Consider the following 17,721-nt stretch of genomic DNA (forward strand, 5'->3'; position numbering starts at 1 on the left):
TACCATAGAACTTATTGATACTTCATTATAGTTTGATTTGCATTTTGCTGATTAAATTAACATGCATTATTCTTATTAAAATTAATTTATGATTTTATTTTTCCAATTGCTAAGGGGTTTTCATATGGTTGACCTCAGGGACGGTGAGACAATTTTCTCTGTATTCCCTTATCATTTGGACAAATGCTAAATAAATTCAATCCAGCATTGTTCCATCAGTACTTTTAATTTACTTTAGCATCTCTTGTTTGCCTGTCATGGACTTGGACTACCAAGGACTGACTTCCTTCTTGTAAGTGCCTATTCACATTTAATATATGCTGAAAATATTTCTCTTAAACATCTGGTCATTTAGATCCATGGCACATTTTTGAATCATTTTCTAACATAATTTACAGTTTCTACCCTGTGTACTTTTAAATTGTTCCCTTTCATTTTCCAGCAATAATATCAGCATTTTATTGTAGTATTTTTTCTCAAACTGAGTGCCTATATGACCGGAGATTTGGATTCTTCCCTTATACTTTGTGACAAACATGATCATTTTACAACTATAGTTTCTTAGTGGCATCCCTCAGAACATATTTTAGTATAATTCTTGGTCACTGCTCAAAACCAAATTATCCCAAACAGAATATCCCACAACACATCCAGATGTCTCAATAAAACCAGTCACTTCCTTAGCTGTTAGGGAGGGTATTAGAGGAATATTTAGCTCCTGCAAACCATGGGCTGCCTTTTATAGCTGTATATATAGAAATATACATATATTAACTTGTTGCTCTTCAGTTTTTCAATTAATTTTTTTTTTTTTTCGGTACGCGGGGCCTCTCACTGTTGTGGCCTCTCCCGTTGCGGAGCACAGGCTCCGGACGTGCAGGCTCAGCGGCCATGGCTCACGGGCACAGCCGCTCCGCGCGGCATGTGGGATCTTCCCGGACCTGGGCACGAACCCGTGTCCCCTGCATCGGCAGGCGGACTCTCAACCACTGCGCCACCAGGGAAGCCCTTCAATTAATTTTTTTCAAAAATATATCAGGCAAAGAAGGAGGAAAAAGATAGTTGCCAACGATATTTGCGAAGTTTGTTTTCTCCAATGTCATGCTGGCTAGTGTCAAATTCTGAAATGAGCGAAGTTAGAGTTGTGTTTCAAATGGATTGAGAGATGTGGTTTGGCAGCATGACAGAATTACAACAAAATGAAAATTAGGTATCTGAGCAGAGGAAAGTAAAGGAGAATAAAATTGTTGACTTCAAATCCATGTATTTTTATTCTTTAAAAAGAGTGAAGTGGGAGGCATGTACAAGTTAGCAGAACCACAGGCCTCACATTTGCTAGAGATGGTCTTCACTTCTTAATAACGTAATAACTTGTCAGTTAACTAAATCACATTACCAGAAAGTTGTGTAAAATGGACATTCATAAAAGAAGATTCTCCTAGACAACTTGGTCTTCACTAAATCATTTTACCCCTAAAATACTTTAACTTAGAGGAAGAATCTTACAGTGAGCTTATGATCCCTTTTGAGATCTGCGAGTATATGTAGGAATAGGAAACATTTGAATATTCATTGTTTCAGAAATATTAGAAAGTTAGTGCTATCATAGCTATGTTTTAACATGCATATCATATTTAATATATTTATATAGTGTAATTTATTAAAGAATTTACTATGTAAACTATGTGTGTGTGTAAGAACATTACATATTATGAACTTTAGAGAGTTAATAATGCGATATTGCTGTACTTGCATTGGATTGTCATTAGTCATATATCACATTTTGACAAAATTTAAATAAGATGGTATATGTTAAAAGACATAGCATATTCCCTAAAACATACTAGATTTTCCAGAAGGCTGAAGTTGATAATGATATGCTTATGTTTCCATTTTGCCCTCGGTAGACTTTTTCTGCTTTAATATTTCTATCGATGATTTTAAAACTTTCAGATCAACTTCCACATTTGTAAATGACATGTAAATAATTTGAAAACCTTTTTTCTAATTAGAAAGATTATTTTTCCTAATGCTTGTTTCCTTTCTTTGGACTCATGGGCAGTCCGCTTATTTCTGGCTTTCTGTAGCATAAACAGAGAATTATTGATTTTTTATACATACTCACTTTTTTCCTTTTTTAAAAAATCCAAATAATAACATTTCAACTAATTCAAAGGTGTTTTAAAAAACAAAAATGTGTTACTTTTTAGAAGTATAGTTTAATAATATACATGATACTTAACATTTATTTGGAAGTATCCAAAAAGTTATTTGTCTGTAATCTTCCATCCCCACCATCAGAGCTTTGACCATTTTTTTAAATTTAAATATTTTCTACTCTTCTACATCTTATGTATCCTTATTTATTACTTTGCTATATTCATATTCTTTGATAAGATGCAATTCTAGTAATTTACAGTCAATAATCAGAAATTGTGGTATTTTAACTTCTTTATCAGTAAATAAATGATTTGTTTGAAATTATTCAGATGATGATAGTTTGGAACTTGAGTCAATGTTGGTTTTCAGATAATGTCTTTCAGTCTGTGGCTTCAGTGGATATATTTATTAAATATGTCTTTCTAGAGGGTGTTAATGCTGACAGTATCAAACAAGCCTCAGAACAACTGAACAGCCGGTGGATCGAGTTCTGCCAGTTGCTAAATGAGAGACTTAACTGGCTGGAGTATCAGAACAACATCATCACTTTCTATAATCAGCTACAACAATTGGAGCAGATAACAACTACTGCAGAAAACTGGTTGAAAACCCAACCCACTACCACATCAGAGCCAACAGCAATTAAAAGCCAGTTGAAAAATTGTAAGGTAAGACTGTTTCCTCCTATTCGGAGCATGATCAATAGAAATTTCTTGGAAATTTCCAGAAGAATAGCAAATTATTTAATGATGAAATTTCCCTCTTAAGGGTTTAATTAAACACAGTAAAGATCAAAATATAAGCGAAGAAAATGAGTTTAAATAGGTAACATATGGATGCCCGAATCCCCAAAAACTTAGTTACACATAGTTAATTGATTTTGTCAGTTTTCAAAATGGTGAGGCAGTGTTGGAGTATAGGAAGCACACGTATCCTATGGAAAATGGACAGTAATTTGGCACTGTCCAATTCTTATGGCAGCTCAGGTGAATTTCAGAGCAAAACACAGTCATATGTTCAAAATGTGGAATCCACACAAACAGAAGCAGCTGATGTACAGTATAATTGGATATATGAGGAAAATCTTTAAAACTGACAGTCCATTAAATTAGGATACTTCGAGGAAGGTTCCTTTACAAAAATATTTTTTATATGTACTTGGAGTATAGAGGAACCTCAAAGGATAGTACAGTAACCCAGCATCAGTGCTGTTACTATACTTAAGAAGGATCAGGGAGCGAGAAGTTACAGAAACCCAGAAGGAGAGTCAGATGCTCATTGTAAAGGCAGCTTTAAGAGCCAGTCCAAGTACCAACACAGGAGTGGGGCCAGAAAAATAAACACCCTACTTTGCTCTCCTCCCTGCCTCCAGAATCTGAACAGGGGCCCCCATCAACTAAACTTAATCAGAAGGCAGACGACAAGGAGCTTTAATCTATAAATGTCATTCTCCTGGGTCACAGGAGAAGGGTGGGCAGTATATCTGGAGGGGCAAACAAGACACAGCACACACAAAAGGGCCTGAGAAAGACACTAAATGAGTATTCTGCACATGTAAATAAACAAGATATATCAATATAAACAGCTTGAACTTTTTGCATAGTTACTACAAACTGTTACTACGCATAGTTACACTTTTCATGGGAAGTGGGAAATTGATTAGAGGATAGATGAAAAGGTTTCCAGGATGAACCTTAATGGTAAACTGAGATGACTGGGCTTAATTTTAAAAGCAATGAATGGGGGTTAATCTGCATACTTTGAAAACAGTGGTTTAAATAATGGAAGACTGGAGATGGAGAGGCAACAGGGTTGGTTTGGAGGTGGTATTGAATCCAGAAAGTGAGGGGAAATTCAAAGCTATTTTGAAGGGAAAATCAGTTGAAGGATTTGATGATTCTTCTTCAAATATTGGACCTACAGCTTTACTAGGAAGTAAATAAACTCAGGAAATATATTTTTGGATAAAGAATATCGTACAGCAAGGCATTTAGTTTATTAGGCAAATATGCAAGTATAGGTAATTTCTGTTCCCTGTAATTCTAGATACATTTTGCTATTAAAGAATAGAATCCATGACTTTTTTCCCCTGTGAATTAGAGGAATACTCCATCTGTATTATTTCTTGTGATAAAAAATCTGTTGACAGTACCTTAACCTGTTTCTTGAGATTCAGATATAGATATTAATAACATCTACAAAATGCATTCATCCATAAAATACATATTCAGTGTCTCTAATGTGGCCGAGAATGATACTAAGTGTATTAGCTAGTTTGGGCTGCCATAACAAATACCATAGACTGGGTGGCTTAAACAAAAGAAATTTATTTTCTCACAGTTCTGGAGGCTGAAAGTCCAAGATGAAGGTCTGGCAGGTTTCAGCTTCTGGTGAGAACTCTCTTTCTGTCTTGCAGACAGCTGCCTTCTCACCATGTCCTCACCTGGCCTTTCCTTGGCACATGTGCATGGAGGGGAAAAAAAAAATCTTTCTCTTTTTCTTGTAAGGCCACCAGTCCTATCAGATAAAGACCCTGCACTTAAGAACTGATTTAACCTTAATTACTATCTAAAAGCCCTATCACCAAATATAGTCACATTGTGGGTTAGAGCTCCAACACATAAATTTTGGGGGACATGATTTGGTACACAGATTCTCACCCTGCCCCCCATTTATGTCCTTGTTACGTGCCATGAGCCCCCAAAGTCCAAAAGTCATAACTCATTCTAGCATCAACCCTAAAGCCTAAAGTCCAAAGTCTCTTCATAATTTAAATCAGATAGGGATGAGACTCAAGATATCATTCATTCTGAAATAGAACTTCTTTCCTGCTATAAACCAGTGAAACCAGATCACTTATGTGCTTCCAATATATGATGGTGGGACAGGCATAGGATAGGCATTCACATTCCAAAATGAGAAAAAATAGGGAAGAAAGAAGGGATCCTAATCAAGTCCAAAATTTAACAAGGCAAATTCCACTGGATTTAAGGTTTGAGAATAATCTTCTTTGGCTTGATGCCCTGCCTTCCAGTCCTGCTAGGGTGATGCTTCTACCTTTAGGACCCACTGGGGTGGCAGACACTTAAGTTTAGGGAATATTAGAGTGAGCATTCATTGACCCTGCCCTCATAGCATTTACCTAGAGTAGGTGAGAGAGAGAGATTAAGTAAATGATTAAATAAACAGATGTTAAATTACCACCGGGACAAATGCTTTAAACAGAGGTACAGAGTTCTGGGAGAGTGTCTAACAGGGAAAACCTGACCTTGACAGAGCCACCAAGGGCAACTTCCTTGAGGCAGGTACATTTGAGTTGAAAGTAAGAGAACAGCAGGGAAGGAGGCTTCAGGCAGAAGGAACATGGTGGGAGGGAGCAATAATGACCAAATAACTGAAATAAGGCCAATGTGAATGCTGGGCATAGAAGGGTGGGGCGTAAGATGAAAGATGGAGGCAAAAAGACAAGCATATAGGAGACAAAGCAAGGACTCTAAGGGCATGCTAGGCCCTTGGTGTTCATCTGAGGAGCAAATGGAGATCACTGAGGTTACATATCTTAAATATTCTCTCAAGGTTAGAGAAGTCATCCTAAGTGAAATCATTTCTTTTTTCTGCATTCAGCCACAAAGTTCCAAATTCTGATGATGGAAGTCTATGCCTCTTCATCACTCCTTACTGTTTCTTTCTGCCCCATTGGTTTCTGTTACTTTGATGAATCACCTTAGGCAAAATACTTAGCAGGATAAGCCCCATGTCATTCACACAACAGTTGAAATTGTGATTACTTGGTTGTGATTAGTAATAGGTAGATAAATTACTCCATCCTGTTTGTCAGCGCATTCTGTTATTTGGAGATGTTTCTAAAATTAGGGTACAGATTTAGCTCAAAATCTAATGTTTGCCAGAACTGGTTCTTAATATGTTGAGGATTAGGGAGCCCTTTAAGAATTGGAAGAAATCCATGGACCCTTTCCTGAGGAAAAAAATACAAGTTTTTCTAGTAGATAAACATACAATTTTGAAGGATAAACAGACTGAGAGAACATGCCTTACTCTAGAGGACCAACCACACTAAGGCCCTTTTATGGAAATAACGAGTAATTGTTAACATCTTTTAAATGTTAAATATTTGAGGTCAAAATGATATTTCCTATGATTTACTCTTAGAACTTTAAGGTCCCTGCTGAACATTTGCCCAAATGTTTTATTAGTTTCAAAGTCCACTTTGTTTTGCAGAACATACTTTACTATACTGTAGACTCATTATATAGCCCCCTAAGAAGGAAGAATGATGGCCCTACATCTGGCCAGATGTAAATCGGGTTCTTAAATGTTTCATGGCAGATGTCATTGGTACCATTTGCAAGTCTAGTGTACAAAGTGCGTGTCTGTAATTCTATAATCCAAACCACAGAGTGTTACCCTTTATCTCTTGTCTTACTCTTCTTCTATGAATATGCTCCTACCTTCTAGCACTTGATAGAGAGGCTTTATATTTGAATGGGAGAGATGGGGGTCACTTCCTTATTTATCTAAATGTCTTTAATTTTCACCTACCAAAAGAATTTGATTGTTAGAGGTTAACCTACCTGAATCAACTCATACTGTTATAATCACATACCAAAATTCCTCTGAAAGTTATCTTTATATCTTCTAAAAATAGATTGTCCATTAGGTAGTATTGCTACTATGAAAGGATCCATGTGATAAATTTATCTCATTCAGTCCCAAGACAAAAGTTACTCTCTCTAAAAGAGTATGCATGGATCCAAAAATAACAGTTTTTTTTTTTTTACTTTTTACATTAATTTCCAGGAAGCTCAGATTTTTATTTAGTTCATAATTATTATAATTCTATCAATTTTCCTTTCCTTCTAATTGTCTTGTGATCCAATTTTTACATTTTAATTCTCCTGCATTTTACATTTTGAACAATAAATGATCCTGAAGTACTTTTTTCTAGAGGTAGCATAGTTATGACTTTAAAGTGAACAACCATGGTAATAATACTTTAAAAAAGAGCATTTTGAAATTTCTGTTTGAGTTCAAATTATGTATTTATTAGAAACATATGAATTGCAACTTCACTGGAAACAAAAGAGTATGAAAACATTTACACCAAGAACAGCACCGTTCCAAAGAAATTGAATGCAGGCCACAAATTCAAGTCATGTGTAATTTGAAATGTTCTAGAAATGACATTTAAATAGGAAAAAGAGGTAAATAAATGAATTTCAATAATGCATTTTATTTAACCTGATATATCAAAAATATCATTTCAAGATTTAATCATTATTTTAAACTATGAGTTTGTATTTTCATACTAAGTCTTCAAAATTCAGTGTATGTTTTCCAATGACAGCACATCTAAATTTGGACTAAGCACTTTTTAGGTGCTCAGTAGCTACATGTGATGAGAGACTACTACATTGGACAGCACGGCAGAGTGTCCTTGTGATTTTTATCAACTAAATCAGAGTAGCCTTGAGAGTGAAAGGGAGTGCTGTTAACAATTATGCCAGGACAACAAGAGTAAAGCAGAGCAAACAGTCTCCCTAATTAAAATGATGGTAATTGCCTATTCAGTCAGGAGAAGTGATAAGACTGTACAAAACTTAGATAATTATAGACACAAATATGTGAGTGTATATAGATAAATATTACATAGATTACATATATATGTAATCTATATAAAATTAATATATAAACATTTGTAATTTAATGTAGTATGTATATATGCAGACATATGTAGCTATATATACAATTTATATTCTACACAAGTGAATTTAAAGAAAATTGTTCATTGAATGAGCTTAGAATTTGAAGTAAAGGTGCACAATTTTGACATGAGCGGGGTAGAGAAACATCCATGTTTGATTTATGAAGAAGATATAAGGTCATTCATAGTACTTTTCAGCTGTATATATTTATGCCCATTAATGTTCTAAATGATGTCATTTTGAAATTTAAAAATCATTGTATATGATGATATCTATTGAATGAAGAGTCAAGGTATTCTTAAATTGATCACCTGTGCTGGAGGCTTGCTTCAACCATCATGGATGTTTCTTACCAATATTTTGATAAGGGCATTAAGCTAAGTTTGCATCACTGCCTTTTAATACTTTTCTTTGCAAAAATGTAATGTATGCAAAGTAAAAACGTTATTTATTTTAATACTCTAAATTATGGTACAGGATGAAGTCAACCGGCTGTCAGTTCTTCAGCCTCAAATTGAGCGATTAAAAATTCAAAGCATAGCCCTGAAAGAGAAAGGACAAGGGCCAATGTTCCTGGATGCAGACTTTGTGGCCTTTACAAATCATTTTAACCAAGTCTTTGCTGATATGCAGGCCAGAGAGAAAGAGCTACAGACAAGTAAGTAAAAATACTTAAAATGACTAACTTGATGTTTTCCAAAATAGTTATTTATCGTGAAAAGAGAAAGTACTAACATGAAAGAATGATTTCCATCAAAGAAACCATACTCTCTACAACCTGTAGTAACAACTAATGGAATGTTGTTTTTGGAAAACAGATCTGTTAGATTTCCATTTCTTGCTCCCTCCATAATAATGTCATGACTATGAAGAACAAATAAAGTATATGTTGTGTATAGGCGTAACTTCTCCTTGGCGGGTTGAAAATTTTACAGTCAAATGTTTGGAACATTGAAGGAAATAAAAGAGCAGTGGAAGCCCTGTTAGTAGGTTTTCATCAAATCCAGTTTGCTTCATGTGCAAGGATATCTAGCTAGGCATCTTGCTAATACTTCTATCAATTTATATGAAGATTATTATAGCTGTAGCATACATGTGGCAACTGAAACTCAGCCAAGGACAAATTATTCTTTGGGCTACATTTTACTCTTGGATCACTATAAATATACAATATCTTCTTTTTCTCATTTACTGGTAAAATACAACATATGAGTGGAGCAATTATGCAAATGCCTACCATATGACGAGCAAATTTTTCAGGATGTCAATTTTGTCTCTCACCAGTTTGCTCTTATGATATTAATACACAGTCCAAATATCCCTACTCATCAGACAAAAATTCCTTTGACAAGCAGGTTTATGAACATTTTTAAGCATTAGTGAATGGGTCTTTGGTTCACCATACACATATATACATATGTATATATATGTACACACAAAGGATTATAGAGTAAAACTAGATTTTTAAGGCATTAAGATAAAAATATTTTTTTTAAAAGTCATCCTCAAAGTTGTCATGAGAATCACAAGAACATATATTTGTTTTCTACTGAAACTTTAATTTGTTGGAACACACATTTTTAACTGCTTTCCTTTGCAAATGTGCAAAAAATTTACCACATAATAACATTGCTAGAATCAGCATAGGGTAATACACGGGCTTTCCTCACTTTCCTATTTTTTTTCCTTTTTATTTCCTGGTGAGGTCATGTAATGAAAGATAAATGCATTTTTTTCCCTTTCTTTTACTTCAAAGTCATTTTTACTGAGGGGTTTATTTTCCTGATAGGGAATCAGGTAATACAACTTTACAGTAACGTCAGCTCCCTCTTGTGGATTTCAGTGTACTTGTTGCTGGGCCTCTGTAAAATCAATTGGGGAGAAGATTGAAAATGTCCTAAATTTTCAAACGTTGACCTATTTAAGAATAATGCATTTTTCTTATCATAAAATCCATAAACCTCCCTTAATGTCAAGTACATGTTAATGGTTATACTGTAACTGGTTGTCAGAGGAGCTTATTCACTGAAAATTTTTTAATTTACATAGACTTATTCATTATATTAAAGTTTAACATTTTTTTCTGTTTCTTTTAAAGGTGTTCAGAATGTTGATATGTGATGATAACAGATTTGATTATGACACCATAATATAAATATATATTAATATATAACCTCTGTTCATATAGCTATCAGTATACCCATCTATATTAGCATGTCTTCTCTTTATCTTGCATATATATGATGATTGTTTATAAAAGTGCCAAATATTTTCATTTCATTTATGTCTAAATAAATGTACTCCTTTCCACTATATTAACCAAATATCTCTAACACTTTGATTCACTCTTTTGGAAAACTTATTTTGATTCATTAATAATCATTAATTAAATATGGATTATATATATGAATTATAAATTATTCAATTTATATTTGTATATATAATTTATATGCATTATGTGTATTAAATATTATATATAAATTGTGTATATATAATTTATACATTGCATATATTGTGTATTATATGTATAAATTATATATAATTTTATGTAATATGTATTTATATATATGTATTATGTACATATATAAAAATGGTGAATAAAAGTTCACCACATCAAGTCATATTGCAGTTCAGTTTGTTAATTAATAATTATTTTCAAGGAATTTTCCATATGTATGTTTTCCCCCAAACTTACACCGGGGAGTAAATCTCATTTCTTGTATTACTACATGGTGCTTTGAACATATTAAGTTTTCAGCAAGTAAGAGCTACCATCTTGGGAATCCATCTTGACTTTCATTCCCTCTTTCCTTTTCTTCTTTACTAGTGTTCTCACAATGAAACAAAATCTTGACATCTTAAGTGTACTTTAAATGGTGAAAACTGGTGTGAGGAATTGGTGGTTGGTATTTGGCAAAGATGATATGAGAAAATAATATTAAAAGTTAAATGTATTCTATATTCATAGTAATTTTTAGTCTACAAACAACAGTCTTATAAATTATCTTTCTTAGTCCTCAGAGAGGACACAGAAGCTGAAAGATGAACAGGAATTAGTGAGATTAAGGGTAGTAGGTGCTGGCTAGCTAAGAATCTGAGAAGTCCTGTGTCCTTGGAGCACAGAGAGGAGAGAGTGATGCAAGGTGAGCCTAGAGAGGCAAACAGTCTAGAAGGGCCTTTTATGAGCCACGGTGAGGGTTCTAGACACTAACATGAGAAAAATGAAACAATACTGATGGGTTTTATGCTGTGATATAACATCATAAATCAGTTTTGCATTTTCAGAAACTGAGCAGTGAGGATAGATTGAAAGGAAGCAAAAGTACACGTGGAGAGACGAGGAAGGATCTTCCCTTGTGTGGGTTTTTGCTTGAGCTAAATAACTTACCTGTGAGATACTAACAAAGGCATTTGATCTTTTCACAAGTTGTTCTGTCTTCTCAGAATAGAGTGGAAGTTTGGTTTAGCTCTCAACGAGAGAACTTTACGTCTTGCGTCCGAATACTGATCCGAAGCAGTTATACAGAAAAATATCAACAGTTCAGAAACTGAAATATTTCCCTTCTCATTAAACTGAGAGACCAGAAGGAAGCTAAAGAAGGGAGAAGACAGTCAGGGCCTCCCTTAGAAATGAAGTGGACTTGAGGGTGAGATTAGAGCCCATTGGGTAACTATTCCCACAGCTCTTCAGATGTATTTCCTGATTGATGAACCCACACATGGGTAGTGAGATAGCTAGTTCAGAAACTATGGACTTGCTAGGTCCTGTTTCAGTTCTAGCTCCTCCCCAAAGCAATCCACCTGTGAAACACCCAGAGAGTTTACTTAGGATCCAGATTTCAAGGAAAAAAATGTGCCCAAACATCCCGAATCAGAATACAGAATAAGATGTTCCATCTATACAATATGGTAAATAGTGCCCACATGCAATGGTGGTCTGGATTCTTCAATACTTTATCAGGGTTTTGAAGAGAACATGAGACTTTACATAATGTAAGTTATTCATTGAATAATGCAAATTAATGCATACTTTGTTGACATTTTGTCTAACACAAAGAAAAATAATGTATCAAGTTGTGATTATTTCTTAAGATCTAGCTAGAATTGTATTGGTTAATAGAAGAAAGATCAATCAAATTTATTATTTAATAATATAGAATGTTTCAGTGGTCATCTTCTTTCTGGATTTGAGAGATTTTTGTTTTATGCTGGCCTGTGCTGAAAAACAATGGATTCTTTGAATGTATGGCATTTTATTTCTGTCAGTCTGTCTATCTGTCTATCTCCTTTCCTCCCTCCCTCCTTTGATCTATTCCATAGGTGGATGCTGACTGAGTTTTGGACCATCTATAATATTATAACATATACTTATGAGTTAAGTAACTGTTTTATACTTGTACAGTGCTCATGCTACCTTATCACTTTGGTGATAAGCTGACAAGTCAGAAAATCTTTGTTTCCTCTCATTTAATGTAGGTACAATTACAACTACAAATACAATCTTTCCCCAGGATGCTACAAATGCCAAGATTATCCTCAGCACAGTCTAAACACTCTTCCAAATACATGGTTAAATATGCTGTGCAATATAATAAACTATGCCTTGTATATGTATTTTTAAATGACCATTAAGTATTAACCAGTACTGAAACAACAGTATTTAAGTAAACCTGAAGTTAAACAAATAAAACACTTTCATCCTTTTTGTTACCATTTCCCTTGATCTTTATCTATTATATTATTTAAAGTTTGGTCTGATCATGATTCTCTTTGCAGGATGAAGTGGACACTAACTTTTTAAATTCACTCTGTGTGTGTTAGGATATTCATATGCATGCATTGTATGTCTTCATGTGTGGACATGTGTGTGTGTATGTGTGTGTGGTTGTAAATCATTTCAGAGCAATGTCTTAGGTTTGGCTATGCATCTGGTTCTCTAGAAAGTAAAATTAGTTCAAAGGAACCTACCTCTCCCCACAAATGAAAGAACATGAGTGCCTCTATTCAGCTTTTGTTCTCTCCCTAGCAAGGAAGTGTTCTCCTTTTATTAACATAGATAAAACTTTGTATTAAACTCTTAAAATTTCTACTTAGTCTTGAGTACGTCTCCTTCACTTTCCTGTTGTATTGCATCTCCCTTCTAGCTAATAATAATAGCAAATATGTACCCAACAATGGATGCAGTAATCAGCAAATATAGAGACAAATTTAGAATAAAATGTAGCATCTTATTAAGATCTACAAAGGCCTTCATGGTCGTAGTTTCCCCTGCCCTAATGTCGCACCACACTTCACCTTGCTCACTTTGTTCTTGCTACACTTGCCTCCTTGCTGTGCTCCTACCTTACTAGAAATACTCATGTCTTTGGACTGTTAAACTTGTTATTACCCACCTGGAAAACCTTTCTTCTCTGTATTCATATGGCTCCCTCCTTCAGTGCTTTTAAGTCTCTTGTCAAGTGATACTTCCAAGGAGAGGGCTTTTTTATTCACTGTCTGGTCCCTTTCTATCCTTTTTATTTTATTTAATAATTTTATTGTATTCAAAGAGTTTCTGTAACATATAGACATTTTTTTAAATAATGAAAAAAATAGAAATCTGCATACTGAGCTACTAAACTTAAGAAATGGAATATTGGTAAAACCACTGATGTACTTTGTTGCCCCTCTCAAATTCCGTTCCCTCCCCTCTGTACGCACTCGCACCATCATCTCCAGGCAGATCTTCTGTTTGTCTCTTCTCAGTGCCATTCCCTGCTCTTCCTATGAAAACTACACTTCCTAGGATCCTTTTTTTAAACTGTCTACCTGCTTGGTTCAGCCAGTGGGAGGCACTTGGAGGATACTGAAGGTGAGAAGAGGAGAGAAGATAGAATATTCTCTTCCCCTCTCAGTGTTACAGGGTGCCTCTCCATCAGTGGCTGAGAATGAATCCTCCAACTTTCTAGCCCTCTCTGGAAACAGCATACCTCAGGGACCCTGCATCCCCAAAGGGAATCCCCCTGTGAATTCAGCTCCTGCTGGGTGGTTCCAATTATTGGTTTCTTGTAACACCATCTCACACCTCTTCCCTTTGTCCCTCTAAGCTTGGAGATGGTAGTATCTTCCATTGCTAATCTATTGATTGCCCACCATCCCTTGTGTAAATCCTCGTTGCTCCAACATTTTTATATCTAATTCTCAATCTTAAATTTTTTTTATTGCGTTATCTGGAAGGATCTCCCCCCCCCACCGCCATAACTTTATTTTTCTTCACTGCCATTTATTTCTATTAGTCATTATAGTTTCTTGATTTGTTTGTTAATTTTCTGACTCACCAATTAGATTTTAAGCATAATGAAAGCCAAGGCTTTGCTATTTTAATTTTTACTTCTTGCTTCCCTGGTGCTCAGAGCACTGAATAATTATTGGCTGAATGAAGGAATAATAAATGACTTCAATTAATTCTCCCCAAAGTATCTACATCCCCATTTTTATAAATGAGGTCTAAGATGCTAAAATGTTAAGTAATTTGCCAAAGCTAGTGAGTGGAGAGCCAATTCCAAAAGACAGGTTTACTGAACTGCATAATCAGACTTGCTAATTGTCATGCTACACAGCCTCCTTCTGTACAAACAGAATGGAGAAGCAATTCTGATAGATGTTAATGAAAAACCTGTTGATCTTTTTCTAATAAAAAGTAACCCTAATATCTTCATCAACTCTTTCTATACTTACCTTTCTCTCCTGACATATATTCATCATCTGGATAAAATTGGACTGATTCATATCACCTCTGACAAGCTTCTAATAAATGTTTATTGTGTCCCAGCCACTGCCACAAGGAAAACAAGCACTGTTTTCCAGAATGTATATGTTCAAGTTCAGTTAAACTAAACTTGGTACATTTTATAAACATACCTCCTTGTCTCTACCCATAGACCTGTCTCCTTCCATCTCTTTGCTTCATCATAACGAAATACTGCTTTACTTCAGTACTATTCATGAGATCCCTCTTTGTTTTTATTAATAATTACCTAGCATTCAAATGTATGTAGTTAGCAGAGAAACACATTATTTATATGAAAGAAAGCAGTGAGGTTTAAAGTACCACAGAGATCTTTTGAGATCCTCCAGTATGAAATCAGAAGTGCTCAGGTTAAAGAAGGCCTCTTAAAATATATTTGGGCATGAACTGCCAAATAAATATAAGCACATTGAGTAAAATTCTCAGTATCCCTTTCTAACACACTTTCTAGAAATATATTTTCCATTTGAAAACCCCACTTAACAAACGTGCAAAGTACTTTCCTATATTCTTCTCATTTAGTTCAGAAGGAATTGGTATATAGAAGTGAAACTCATAGGCTATCTGATAAAAATAATGTGGTTTAAATAATGCAATTGGATATAGTGATTTGAGCTAGTATTTTGCAGTGTGATTTTATCTGTTTAGGGAAATTCTCAGCCATTATCTCTTCAAATGTGGCTTCTGTCCCATGTCTCTCTGTGATTCTGGGATACATTTATGTTCATTTTACTCTTTTTTTCTATGTCTCTTATTCTCTCATCTTTATTTTCCGTCTGTTTGTCTCTTCATGCTTCATTCCAGATATATATGTATATGCATGTATACATATATATAAATACACATACATACACACACACACACACGTATATGTTTCTCGCCTACCTTCAGGTTTACTAATTCTCTGTTTAGCTTTGTCTAATCTGCATTTAAACCTATTCATTGTGTTATCACTTTTTCACTTATTGCATGTTTCAGTTCTACAATTTCTTTTTTATTCTTCTTAAAACACTTAAGATCATTTTTATGGTTTCCAGTTTTCTGCCAAAATTCTCAACCTTGAACATGGTCAGTATAGCTACTTAAGTCACATAATCTGTGTGGGCGTGTATAAAATAGAAAATAATATATAGTAATAAATAGTATATATACATTTTAGATTAAAAACTTGTATATAGCTATATATACACACACATTGTACTTTCCCATATATATATAAATTTCATTCCCTAATTTTATATATAGTTGGAATGAATATATGTATGTACATATACATATATGTGTGTGTGGGGTGTGTGTGTGTGTGTGTGTGTGTATATATATATATATATATATGTTAGAGAAAGTACATTGTCTGTTGGTGGCTTTGACTTTGAAACAAGATGATCTTGGTTTAAAATCCTGGCTGTGACACTTACTAGATGTTTGACTATGAACAGATTAGTTGGCCTTCTTTTATAGCCTCTGTTTCCTCAAATGTAAATGGAATAAAAATGTCTATCTTACAGGTTTATTGTAAGAATTAAGAATGATAATGTACGTGATCATTATTAGAGTTTCTGACACTAAACGCACACAAATTGTGTTTCTTTTAGTAAAATACAGCATGAACTGATGTAATATAAAATATCACCTGCTGTAGATAATGATACTATTTTCCCCAAAGGCAAATGATAATACAGAAAGAGAGTAGTCTTCAAAGTCAAATATACATGAACTCTACTTGGTTTCTCCAACTACCATCTGTGTTACCTTGGGCAAGTTACTCAGCCTCTCTGTTGCTCCATTTCCTCACCTTAAAAAACATGAATTAAACAATGCAAATCTTGCAAGGCTGATAGGAGGATTCGATGTAATATATGCATAGTTTCTGTCAAAATATCAGGCATGTAATAGGAATTTATCTTCAACAACATAATCATATTCTAATCTGTATATTCACGTTTTCACACTTTGTTAATATTTGTAATTATTAGTATGATTGAGTTTGCTGGCAGCTTAGGAAAACAAATGACAAAGTTTTAAATGGTTAAATGATTCTCTTTTTTTCCCTTTCGATAAAGTTTTGGACACTTTGCCACCCATGCGCTATCAGGAGACCATGAGTACCATCCTCATGTGGATCCAGCAGTCAGAAACCAAACTCTCTGTACCTCAGGTTACTGTCACTGAATATGAGATCATGGAGCAGAGACTCGGGGAGTTACAGGTCTGTGACTATTTAAATGTCTTAAACAATACAGTACAGATCTCATCTATCAAGCAATCACATTGGTATAACCTTAATATAATACTAGAATTAAAATAATCGTGACAAGTGTAATAGTTTACCAGCTGAAAAAATGAAGATTAAGAATTTAAAAGTGTAATATTTTATGCATTTGTGCCTTCTCTCCATAAGATAAAAATTCCATCTTTGAAAACAATGATACGGTCTACTTAAGAAGTATATTCTTTCCTGCTTCGTGTGTATTTTCAGAAACATGGATTTTGATTATTATAGAAGTTCTGGTATTATTCCTCCCCTTTGCTTGCTGATTTAGAGCTCATCTCACATTTCCAAAAAGAAAGTGGTAAAATTAATGTAGTTATAAAATTAGTTTTAATTTAAACCCCTTTTGATGTAATATTGTAATTAAGTTTTGAGTTCTATTCACTGTATTTTAATAGTCTTATATCAGGAAATAAAATACTAATATGGGAAATTAAAGAAATAATTTGTATGAGATTTTAGAATACTTTCCCTGCTAGTTCTGAAAAGCCTGTGTTGTATATCTAATCACATTTTATTTTGTAAGACATTAAAGTGTATTCATTCATTGTATTAAGAGCTGAGATAATATGTCCACATTTTGAGAATTAAATTAAGAAAAAAAGTTAAAAATTTAACTTTGTTATATCAAGAGTTCTTTTTTGGGAATTAAATATTATTTCCTAAAAAAGTAATTTTAGAAGAAGTTCTTCAAAGAAATCTTTATTTAAACATTTCCCAGTATATGTTGTACTATTTAAACTATTTCCTCTACTATAATACCAAACAACCTATAACTG

At 34.1% G+C, this 17,721-nt stretch overlaps 1 protein-coding gene across 1 annotated transcript in view; it reads left to right on the forward strand.

Moving 5' to 3' along the window:
* The window catches only part of DMD (dystrophin), a 2,123,521-nt gene that overhangs the window by 718,266 nt on the left and 1,387,534 nt on the right, over nucleotides 1–17,721 (forward strand). The window contains exons 20-22 of the mRNA XM_060138437.1: nucleotides 2,587–2,828; nucleotides 8,361–8,541; nucleotides 16,734–16,879. Of these exons, the coding sequence (XP_059994420.1) occupies nucleotides 2,587–2,828; nucleotides 8,361–8,541; nucleotides 16,734–16,879 (569 nt within the window). The remainder of the gene's footprint in view (nucleotides 1–2,586; nucleotides 2,829–8,360; nucleotides 8,542–16,733; nucleotides 16,880–17,721) is intronic.

Source organism: Lagenorhynchus albirostris, chromosome X (genome assembly GCF_949774975.1).
Source record: "Lagenorhynchus albirostris chromosome X, mLagAlb1.1, whole genome shotgun sequence".
Taxonomy (NCBI): Eukaryota; Metazoa; Chordata; class Mammalia; order Artiodactyla; family Delphinidae; genus Lagenorhynchus; species Lagenorhynchus albirostris.